This window comes from Clinocottus analis, unplaced genomic scaffold, assembly GCF_023055335.1.
Source record: "Clinocottus analis isolate CAN_PGR_092001 unplaced genomic scaffold, fCliAna1.0.p SCAF_10, whole genome shotgun sequence".
Classification (NCBI taxonomy): Eukaryota; Metazoa; Chordata; class Actinopteri; order Perciformes; family Cottidae; genus Clinocottus; species Clinocottus analis.
Window position 1 is genome coordinate 7,188,945 of NW_027175821.1, and position 12,062 is coordinate 7,201,006.

The 12,062-nt window shown below is 43.9% G+C and overlaps 1 protein-coding gene across 5 annotated transcripts in view; it reads right to left on the minus strand.

Moving 5' to 3' along the window:
- The window catches only part of LOC137790579 (glutamate receptor 3), a 74,559-nt gene extending 66,200 nt beyond the window's left edge, over nucleotides 1-8,359 (minus strand). For 4 of the 5 annotated variants that reach the window (XM_068584968.1, XM_068584976.1, XM_068584960.1 and 1 more), the window contains exons 1-2: nucleotides 8,137-8,359; nucleotides 7,459-7,617 (exon numbers count right to left, since the gene is read on the minus strand). In XM_068584968.1, coding sequence (XP_068441069.1) covers nucleotides 7,459-7,617; nucleotides 8,137-8,215 — 238 coding nt within the window. In that variant the 5' untranslated portion in view covers nucleotides 8,216-8,359. Of the gene's footprint in view, nucleotides 1-516; nucleotides 678-7,458; nucleotides 7,618-8,136 lie in introns of those variants that run through there. The other variant, XM_068584994.1, reaches the window with a different exon arrangement.
- Nucleotides 8,360-12,062: the final 3,703 nt, after the last annotated feature.

Genomic DNA, 12,062 nt, shown 5'->3' on the forward strand with positions numbered 1-12,062 from the left:
AGGAGTGTGTGCGTGTGTGCGGTCCCTCGTGGTGTTTTTTTTTTATCGTTCGCTTTTTGTACGGTCAGCCAGCCCCTCCTGTTCATCACAACGCGGCGCTGATATCATCTTCAATAAGGGAACACAGACTTTGTCTGTCATTGCTGACTTATAGTTGAGAAACCGCCCTATTATTTGAACAGTGGTGAACAGATGTGCGCAGCATAGATGGAGTGTCATGTTGCATCATGCCTGCTGTCAAAAAAAAAGGGTGGGGGGTGGGTGGGGCTTGGTTGACGCCTTCATGGGTCTGCCATAAAGCTAAATTGTTCTTTTTCATTCTTGATTGGTTGCGTGGGTTCATAGAGCATGCGGAAGTAGTTTTTAGAGTTCTCGAAATGTTATTGTCAACCGAACCTATTTCAGCGTTAAAGCTGTATGAGTGATCATGTAACATCACTGATACATGTAAAGCATTTCTGGTGGTCCCAGAACTACTGTAGCATTCATGTATAATATATCAAAAGCATCAGTTACCATGTGACTACAGCACTGTGAAAGGACTGCTCGTTTGAAATAACCGCAGGCTGCGATGTGAGGATATTTTCAGGGTGTCATGATGGTCCGGTCATAATCAGTTCACCTTAATTCCTCTTCTCGCTCGCAATTGATCACATTTGCCCCTGGGAATTAAGCAGATAGATAAAGGAAATCAATAAGATATCCGAGGAACCCAACAGCCCCACAGTTCTGAACGCAGCACAAATGATTGATAACTGTCAGAGGGCGAGAAATCTACCAATGTACATTTGTGATGTGATTTTTACTCGTCTTCCAAAACAGAAAAACCTGTCCCGACACCGGATTCCCTTTGATATTCCATAGCTGCTGTAGCCCAGTGTTTGTGAAAGATATATGGAGATTTCAAGCCACCACAGCAGCGAGGGAGGAAAGCTGTTCTTTTATCAAACAACATCTGCCAGCGTCATTGATTCCAAGACAAATAGCAATCCGACAGCAACACTTCTCCTCAGGTTGGGTTTAAGAGGATCTTTTGATATTCTGATTAAACATTCATTGTGTTGAATCTGCCTCGGAGTGTGTTCTATGTTTTCTAGTCTGAATCTCATTATAGCTGTAACTGTGTGCATGACTTTAGAATAAATAAATAAAAATACAGAGGAGGGCATCTCATGGGCAGAAAATTAGGTCAAAATAATGTTCCACTTCTGAGGTTTGGCCTTTTCAGTACTTCCAGCCTTTTATGTATTTGCTGGATAAAAAAAAAGAGCTTCAAAAAAGAGTATGTTGTCATACGACAACAACAAACAGTACCAGTAGTTACGTCAGCAAGACTTTAAAAAAAGAAGTAAGATAAGTTATTGGTATTTCATCAGTGCTAAATTTCAGCAAGACATGAAGTGTTTGTCTGTGTGTGGAAGCAATTACTGTAGCACTTGTACTAACAAGTCCAGTTGAATTTTTTATATTTAGTCAAAATGTTCCTAAAAAAATAATGATAATAACTCCGCCAGACATTTTTAAGCCTGAGTCAGATCATAACATGTGACTGCATCTGACAGAAACTCCACCCCTTCCGTGCCTCATCCTTTTTTCATTTTTTTTTTTTTAAAACTGAGCTACACTGTCAGTCACCCTCTTCTGCTGGCGGCCTGCTCCCCTCTCAGAGGCATTGCTGTTCCCAGAGCATGTAACCTCATCCGGGGCCGTTACTGTACCACTCATCTGACCGAGGCCCCACATCCAGTTCCCCTCGGAGACCGTCTGGCCTGCTGGCCTCCGAATCACACCATTACGTTACACTACAGTGGCTCGTGTGTCTCTTTGAAGCTTTTGCACGGTCACGACGCTGATCAAATATTCAAGATTCAAGATGTTTTTACAGTCGTATGCACAGATAATGAAACAGTTATTCTGTACAATGAAAAGCTTATTTTGCTCAGTCATCCTAACACACAGAATTACAGTGAACTTAAAGTCAGAAAATAAATAAAAATAAGGCACAAAGTAGTATTGCACAAAAATACGATAATAGTAAATATGCTCGTCTACTCTTCGCATTTCACACAAGTCCTTGCCTTTCAAAAACAATACCTCCTAAAATTGTGTGAGCACAAAGAGACGCAGGGCGAGCCGGCAATATTTTTACCGTGACCTTTACTCTGGATGAATGATGAAGAGTGTCGAGGGAGCTTCAGTACAAAACACTGAAATTTACTCAGTAAGAAATATGAAGAGAGAGACAGGCTGCGTCTGTCCACGCATGTGTGACTGCATCCGCCTACAGTGTCTGTGCATATGTGTGCACACGCACACATGCATATGCACAGGCCTGTGCGTCCATAAACAAACCTCCATCTGTGCCTCCAACACAGCTGGACTGTGATGGCATGTCCCGGCACAACCCCCATAGCCCCGAGAACTCTCTCTCTCTCTCTCCCTCCCTCTCTCTCTCTCTCGCTCTCTCTCTCTCTGGCTCACTCACACACAGTCATACACTTTTGCACACACATATTTTCCATCAAAGTTATATATCTAAAACATCCTTTATTCAAATTCGTTTTCCCGTCCTCTCGGCTTTCTCTTACTGCAGTCTCTGTCTACATCCTCCGACTACTCCCGCTTTCCAACTCTTACCCAGCTTCGCCTTCCACGGTTCCCCGGTCACACCTTTCAAGCTGAGTTACAGCCTGCGAGGACAAGAAGTGTAGCACTACTACGATCACCTGAGGAGCTTCTGTCGACCGTAGCCTGTATCTGTCAGGCCATGCACTGCAAAAATATGCTTGCCTGTCGCTTTGTTTACCATCCATTCACGGAGCATCCCCACCACCAACGACAACAACACCCAAAAGCTATACGCAGAACAATACACGCGAAGATTTGGTCTGTGCTTCACAACATATGCCATTTGCCACATGTGCTCAGTCATAGTGTGGCGCCGCCGGTGGAAGGAGACCGTTGGTATTTTCTGGCCCACATGTGCGGAGTAAGCACTTTTCTGGGTCGGCGTAAAGGTCAGTGAAGAAGGTGCTTCTAAGAATGAGTTGTGTCTAGACAAAACAAATAAGCTTGTGCACTGTTGAGAGTTTACGAGAACCCTGTTCAATATCCAGCATCCAATACAAGCATCTGCTGGAGTTTTCTTTGTTAAATGAAATCCAATGGACTCCACTCACTTTCTGATCCTGATACTCACAGAATATCTCCATTGATCAGCCGACGTGGAGTTTAAGATCTACTTTGAAGGACACACACACACACACACGTGTAATAATTCATTTTTCTGCCCACCGCTTAACACGATAAAGCAGCATGAGCGTCTCCCAACTATAAGTCCCTAAGTCCACCGCTATTAACTTGAAGCCGTGCTTAAGGAATAGTTTGACATTTTGGGCAATACACTTGTCTGCTTTCTTGCCAAGAGATGAAATAAGAGAAGATTGATACTTCTCTCAATAGTCTGTTCGGGAAACATGAAGCTACAGCCAGTAGCAGCTCATCTTAAATCAGCATGAAGACTGGAAACAGGGGAAACCACTAGCCATGCTCGAATACACCGACCAGGACCTCGAAAGGTAATTAATGAACACGATATACTTTGTTTATTTAATCAAAAACCAAAGTGTAAAAACAATAATTTGCTACTATACTGAGGCTTATAAACCAGACTATTTATTTACTACGACCAGTAACTTCATTGTGCCTCAATTAGTTGCCTGGCAACTACGAAATTATTTGTGACACTTTTTCACTCTATGCTTCGGTATGGACTTCAGACATGAGATATACAATGGTAATAAGTGAGCCTTCGCTGTTCTGACAGATTTAGTCCCTTTTTTAGCGACCAGGCTATCTGTTTCTCCCTGTTCCCAGTCTTTATGCTAAGCTAGGCTAACATTTACCATGCAAACATGAGAGTGTTAACGCTTTCCGAACTCTCGTTCTCGGTAAAAAAGCGAAAAACGTAACACCATTCATTTAACCGCGTTGTCTCTCATTACAATAAGATGCATCGCACCTCACATCCACTCTGCTTTCTCTTTTGTCTCCCCTCTTTCTCGCCTTAAGAAATGACAAGCGCAAATCACTTGTTTTATCTCATTTCCCCCCGTCCTCTTTGAGCAAAGCAGTTTTGCCAACAGTAGCTAACAGCGGTGGGAGACGGTGGCTGAACTGTGCTGCCGTAGAAGCATCTGTTACTGCCAGGGTTTAAGGACCTGGAGGATTCAATAAAAGAGGGGTAGGCACATGTAAAAAGGCTGGCAGAAGGGACACAGACCATTAGCTTAATGACAGAATGAGGAATGAGCAATGGAGAGATGAGATCCAAAAGCCAAGCATTGCAAAATTTGCCTTTTACAGGAATCAAGGCGAATAATCTAATAACCAGCGTGGAGAAGAGAGGCGGAGGGGGCTCAGTGTTTTCTTCGCCTCAGGTAAAGAGAGCCAAAGAAGAAGAAGGGTAAACAGGAGAGAAAAGGATGGCGGTGTCATTAAGTTGGCTAGCCGTGACCATCAGGAACATTAATGCTGTCGACTCTGCTTTCTTCAAACTGGTACCCTTTGCTTTGAACTACTCCTGTCTTCCCTGTGAGCGTACCTGACTCTGAGTTTCCGTCGCTATTATGGACCCGGCACTGGTAATTACACATTTCACAATTTCTGATGTCACTTCAAAGCAACAACAGTTGGCGCCAAAGCACACACCATGCCTTTGCAGTACAAAGCCAAGCCTTAAGGATTACTGAAGCCACACATTGTGTTGCTGCTAGCCACTAATTCAATTAATAGTATACGGTTTTAAACCGACTTAAAAGAAGCGCTTCTGACGCGAGACTGTGCCTTCATCACACCTAAAGTTTTCCATGTTTTGCTTCTAAAAAGAATTTTTTTTAATAACTCTATGCATGTCCTCTTGTTCCTCTGCCTCTGTTGTATTACTTTTAAAGGATGTTCAGCACACAAGGAGGAGTGATCTACATGATGAGTCAGAGAAGAGGGCTGTGGCAGTATCTGTCCCGGATTAAAGAGAGAGAGCAGCAGAACGTCAGCTCCGGGAAAAGGGGAGTCCGGACAGCACAAAACAAATGTCGTCATTTCAACCACTCTGCGAGGCCTTAGGCAGCCAGAACTCATCTTGATCAAGGCAATGAGCTCGCCTCGAAATAGATTTATTTCCCAAACCTCCTTAAATGGCACTTTTGTTTAAAAAAACTTAGTTCAGATCGCTCGATCATAAAATAGATGTGTGCTGCTGCTAACAAAGGTCTGAGTCAACCACGGGGGGCTATTGATGACTCAGGAAATTTGAATGTCCACTAAACAATTGTGACAGCTTGCAGAACAAACAACCGCGCTGACATATACGGAACTCACCAGAGGCAAAGGCTCAAAGACCTGGAAGTCAGCAGATAAGTGATATCTAATAACCATCATCTCTATTTTGTTCACTACATCGGTGGAGACAATCTCAGGTGCTTATGGACTGTTGTGGGCTCAGCATGAGCTGTCTGCAGTTTGCGAGCTCTGCCTGACAAGAGTCTCAAGGCACTACCTTGCAAAAAAGTCTCAGATCATACGTTACGCAAAGCAGATTTGAAAGAAAACTGCACATCAGACTGTTTTAAGAGATGTCTCTGCTTGAGTTTGTTGATTATTTTACAATTACAATAAGTAGAGGGCTTTTAGTTTGTTAATAATAAATTGTCTTCCTGTATAATGTAGCAGACTGAACATTCGACACTAAAGAGAAATTTCAAGCAGCGCAGATTATTTATATGCACATCAAAGCAAAATAGAGGCTCTCACCAAACATTATAATGACATTTGACAATTGCTCTCCTATTTTTGCAACACTGAGCGATTCATTTCTTTTCCAGCATTGGTTACTTTGCGTCATTAAAAGCTCATAGTTTCCTTGTATCAGAAGTTCAAGGCAGTCCTGAGACAGAGCTCTTGATGGAGACGCTAAGACGTGGCAGCAAGAAAGAAGAAACGGGGCCACGGCTCCCACAGGAGCCCCTTCCTCTCACTAAAGCTCTGTCTGCCCCTGAATTTAATTAGATTCTGATATCAAGCCTTTTTCTACTATGCTTCCCTTCCTCTTCAACATGCGTGAAATTGCACGGCACTATCTATTATTTATTCACTCTCATTTGCTTATTGTTTCTTATGGATGCCTTCGTTAGGGCCCTCGCAGCTCTGCTGGCTGTGATATGACGCTCTGCTTTATCTCCCCTCGCTGCTCAGACCCACCTCCTCTGCAGGTCTGAGCCCAACTCATTTGCTGGCGTTGGTTGGGGCTCTATGGATTTTTTTTATCTCCCCCCTTTTCACCCAATGACAGCACGGTGAGGTGCTATGAGGGCTGGGTGCTAATGAGCTGACTCGGCACTGGTGGGGGAGATGCTCTGTAACACAGGGGGAGTCAAAGGACGACGCAGGAGGAGATGCGCTGTCACACGGAGAGTCAGAGGGGCCATTATGACCGTGCCACACAGGGTTGAGAGGGACTCAAACGCACCAGTCAGAGAGAGACGAGCGTCTTCAGAGTCGGCCATTCTGCTAAACTGAACCCATCATTTAAAATTACATCACAAAATGGCATTCTCGGCTCTAGCTCTTCCCCTTTATGTCCACTTTGTTTCTGCCGATTTCCAGAAACTGAAGCCAGTGGGGGTTTGGAAAAAAAAAAAAAAGAGGTGATTTGTTGGAATCTGCCACTGCACCAGTTGCATCATGGGCTGGACCATAACAACATAATAGTCGGTGGGATCACGCGTTATATTTAATAGATACTTTAACAGTTTGAATCCGTTCCTTTAGAATAGTGGATCATGTATGTGATGAAAAATAAGGATGTTTATAAAACACTGAAATAAACACCCGACTTTGCTGCATAACACATGCAGTCCTCCAGCGCGGAGTCATTGACACAAGGTTTCTGTAATTGGCTGCATTCTCAAGGCCAACATGTACAAGGAACTTATTTTACAGTGTTAGATTTATGCTCTTGTAATATATCAGCTTTCTAAAACTCCAGACAGCCACAAACGCTGTGAATCTGCTTTTCAACCGCAGTTTCTCTCTGCAAAATCATACTATGTGTCAAAGTAAATATGCATTTCTAAAAACAAATACATGCAATTTAAAGAAAGGATGTATGCATTTGTGTGATAAACCCCAAGAAAACGCAGAATATATATGGGAAGAACACTGTGTACATTAAACAAATCTGTATTTGTAAATTCCCGCTGGGACTTTATGAGAGAGCGTGAAGTGAGGCGAACTTGACTGCTTCTCCTGGATTGAGAAAGCCTCTATAGGCTCCATATGGATGAGTTTGAGAGAAATTATTCTGCAGCTCCGCTGTGGACATAAGTGAGCGGGGGAGGGAGAGGAGATGGAGGGGGGGGGGGGGGGGTCTGGACATGACTGAAACAGAAACACACTTACACGCATGGGTGACTGAAAAGCTGTTGGACGACTCGAGGTTGTCCACGTTGTAGTTGAGGTGGAAAGGCTTCTCAGTGGTGTTTTGGTTGGTGTTGAAGAGTTGGACAGCGAACCTGAACGCGCTGTGCTCCTGCACCGTGGAGCGCATGAACAGCCCCCCTTAAAGAGATGAAAACCAACATCAGACCATCGCATCTGTGCCTTTTTACACTCGTGTCAGGCTGAGACCTCATTTCATTCAGTGAGGAGGAACTCTGTACGTCCCACTGTCACGGGGAAAGAGGCTGACTGGTATTTGGAAGAATAACTACATAGTGCATTTTTTTTTTATCAGTGCGCCTGCCTGCAACTCTTCAAATCGAGCGTACCTGATCAGCTCCCGTCCTCCTCCTCCTTATTATTATTTTGTATTATTATCATCATGATCATCATCCTCATCTTAATATATTTCAGCCAGCGATCCCAATGACACAGACAACACTACGTACCATGAGGCTTTAATCTATAGTTTTACAGAATCAGCGGTTTTAAGATCGCAGCTTACGTAAAATCAAGTTAGTCCCTATCACTGCGCAGAGCTCCGCGCTCCGTGCACATCTCTCCGGATTAAAACTGCAACCTATGTCCAAGCAAACAACAGTCCGCATCCTCTTACAATAACGCACCAAAGACACTTACCGATATTTATCTGGTTGGGAAATCCTGCGAACGATCTGTCACAGAGCCACAGGAGCAACAAAACCACTCGTTGTGCCATTTTTCTCCGACCGATCTGTTCAACTCCTCACAAGGGTCTGTCTGAGCAAATTCATATGTTCTGGATGGGAGCCGGGCGCGATGGAAATCCAGTGGAAAGATGATGGTCGCTCACAGTGCACCAATTAGGTTCATTGAGGTGCAGCCCAGCTGCAGAGCTTTTTTTTTTTTTTTTGCAACTAAGAGAGGGAGAGAGAAGGAGAGAGAGGGGGGGGGGGGGGGGGGCGCAAGAGGACGAGGGGGTGGGGGCTCGTGTGTGTGTGTGTGTGGGGGGGGGGGGATGATCTGAACTCCGATTGGACCCGTCGCGGCGGGCGAATGTTGGCAAAACTTGATCTGATGTTAAATCAGAAAGCCTCAGCCCGCCAGATTACGACGCCTTAGAATGTGCACGTCACTTGTCAATATTGTCCTTCTGCTGGCCGGATCGATAGAAACGAGAAACGCTGCAATCTCAGGTGGCCAATGATCCCCGAGAGCCCGGCTGCTGCGGATCCCCGGAGAGGAGAGAAGCTGCGGTTATTTATCCCACCGGGAGAAAGTTTGTGTCCACGTTGGAGACGATACAAATGCTGCTAGTTTTGCATTGTAGCACATTTAACGGGAGCATTTTTAAAATGGCTAATGGGCGTTGTTGTTGTTATCGTTAATATTTTTATGTTAGAGAGGGGAAACGCAATAAAGGACGAGCAGAGGAAAAGTTGAACACAGCGATGCCGAACAAACACGCGCAGACACGCACGTCGGGGATGTGGAAGAGAACTGTCTGTGGTCCTGAAAACATTCTGGCTCACTGCATTGTATATAGTTGTTTCCTCACCTCCTGTGGAGGTTTGACCAACAAACCGATACCTCTCAGTCACGTTTTATTTACTTATTTTTCCCCCTCTGCCTCTAATTAAACATCTATCATGCCTCAGAGAGAACAATTAAGGGATTACTGGCCCATTTATCACCCCCGGCAAAGCGCTCTGAAAATTGAGGTTTTAACTGCATTGGAAATGGCTGAGGCTTCCGCTACTGATACCGCTGTGCACTGAGTGCATTTTAAGGTGGGACAGATCATGTCATGATTCAAACTTTTCAGCAGCAAAGTATGTGTCGAGTCACACGAACCCAGGGAGAAGTGAATGCCTGCGAGCCAGCGGTGAGGGTTCACTACCACTACGCGTCTGCCGTCGATGATAAATACAGGGAGGTATGCACATGTTGTGTTTAATGGAACATAAATCACCTTGGCGTTTAAGAGCTGAGAGCATGGGATGATGAGTTGGATCATTTTCTTCACGTTCATATTATTAACACAAGTTTAACTGGCATCATGTGTTTGAATGTGTGACATTAATCATTCATGCCAATCAAGTAATAATGTGATGGAGGTGTGTGTGTGTGTGTGTGTGTGTGGAGGAGGAGGGGGGGGGGTACATCCCATTGATTCTCTGTCTCCACAGCCTACAGTTCAGAGTCCTGGGACACCGGTTTGACCTTATGGCGAAGTCCTAATGACCAACGTCAGACTGACCCACAAACTACCTCGGGCTGAAATGTTGAAGGTTGTTTTAGTTTATTAATAAGTGGCCACCTGTGATGTTGATGTGTTAAAACGTTGTATAGAACAATTCATTTACAGCATACCAAAGGGGCCATTTAATTGGTCATTTACGGTGCATGCTGGTGCTCAGTGTGAATCGAGTTAATCATGCAGCATTTCAAACAAAACCCATAAAGAAAAAGCATTCACTACAAGTGGAGCCCGAGCATTTGAGATAAGGCCTCGATATAATTGAAATTAAATGGTGATGATTGTGCTCCTTTGCAATTAGGACATTTTGGCCATGCTGCATTATCCTCGAAGCTCAACCTCCGCAGAAATTCAATTTTGTGTAGAAATTCACAGATATGATCTATATGAAAACAAATTATTTCATGATGTGCCTTTCTGGATTTTAACGTCTCACAGGGGTGTTACTCTCCCAGGCGAAGTGAAAAAGACGGAAAAATAGATGAAAAGATGTTGCGTTTTATCTCATGATGATGATGAAGATGATGATGATGATTCGCGGGTTATAGCTCTGAGCACTGCAAGGCTCACCAGCAAGAATTCTTCATCTGCTCCCTGACTTCTCTTCCCAACATAAGCGGGTGGCGTTTTCATCTTCGCCTCTTTTAGGAAACACAAGCAAATAAGTTAGAAACTATAACATTTATTAAAAATCCAGGGGCCACGGACGGGCGTGAATATTCTCAGGGTTGATTTGATTCATGATTACTGAATTACTATGCAGCCGTCTTGACATAACACGCTTGCGTTTTCCTGTGAACACAAAACAATGATTGAACACAAACCGTCTTCTTGTGGTCGTGTGATAAAAACATGAGTAACATAAAGCCAATAGCAGACTGGCTGCACTGGTGATGACATTTTACTGTTGAGAATTAAACTGGTCAGTTCTTTCTGGTGGACAAATGAAGTAGTGGTGTGCTGTTGACTCTTTAAAATGAAGCATTGTTCAATTGTTGACCTAACATTAGTGATTATTGTCGATGACATGAGTGGATGTTCAACAGTGAGCATGCAGGCGCCCCAGTGGCCTAATGGTTACAGCACATGACACATATCCGCAGGATGTCCAGTCTCTCTCTCTGTGACTGTCAAATAAAGGTAAATACATGAAAAAGAAAATCATTCATGGCCTGAGGAGTATCCAGTATTTCCCAAGAAACAACAACAAAAAAAAAAGTCGGAGAAATATTGTTAAAAAATACTGTAAACATAGGTTTGTATTACATTCATTGAATTATCTTGTGACCTCAGAGTCTGGTTCAGGTTATGAGTCAAAGAGCTATACACTTTCTCATTCAGAAGCAAAAATAGTTAATTGACTAATTTCAGAAAAAGCAAATTTCTATACTTAAGTAGGCAATATTAAAAAATGTGACCCATGTTATTGCCTAAATGCAACATTGGACGGCTATCAGGAGCTGCAGAGCAAAATCACTCGCCCACCACCGCTGCATCCGGCTTTAATCCGCGGCTCCAGTCTTCCTGGCTCCATAAAACCCAACTGGCAGCGTTCCTTGTCACGGCATTGGTGACTCCTACTGGTTGGTCGGGACGGCTGTGTGCAGTTGGATTAAGATCTGCAGGCGATTCTTTGAACCTCTGCATGTGCTGCACCCTCCTGGTGAAGCTGCTCGCTGTAAGGGGAAGCGTATCGGAGGAAGCACATGGCCGTCGACACCCTCCCTAGGAGAGCAGTGGATGTTAGTTACCACAGCAGGTTCTGCGCAGCATAGGGATTTGGCCTTCACAAATGGGGGGAAATGCCAAATAAAAAAAACTATAAATACAACAAAACAACAATAACAGCAGATAACACTATTAGTGAAGAGTGAATAGCCGAAAAGCTCCTGTCGCAGTAAATAAAGTGACCCCAGATGAGACATAAAGGTGGCTTACCACATCAGAATCTTCACCTTGTCATCTAAAGTTGATACTAGGTTATATAATTATAATTTTATGATCACAGGAAAACGGAGCGTGTTGTGGAGAGATAAGAACATCGATGACGGAGAGAACAAATTAGCATAATTGTTCGGTCGATCCTGCCCATGTTGTGAGACAAGAACAAAACTGTCACACATCTGCTCAGAGGCTCCGGTACAGAACCAGGTGTTGGGATACGTTCTTAAATCAGCTGCAAATTACCTGGGAGCTTTAATGCAATATGTTGCGGTGCAGGGAGAGCACACATCTTCCATCTAGAGTAATGACTTGGATTTAACAAGGCTCATTTTCCTGCAAATCAAAGGAAGTTGCTTTTTACGTCAAACGTTTAAACAATGAA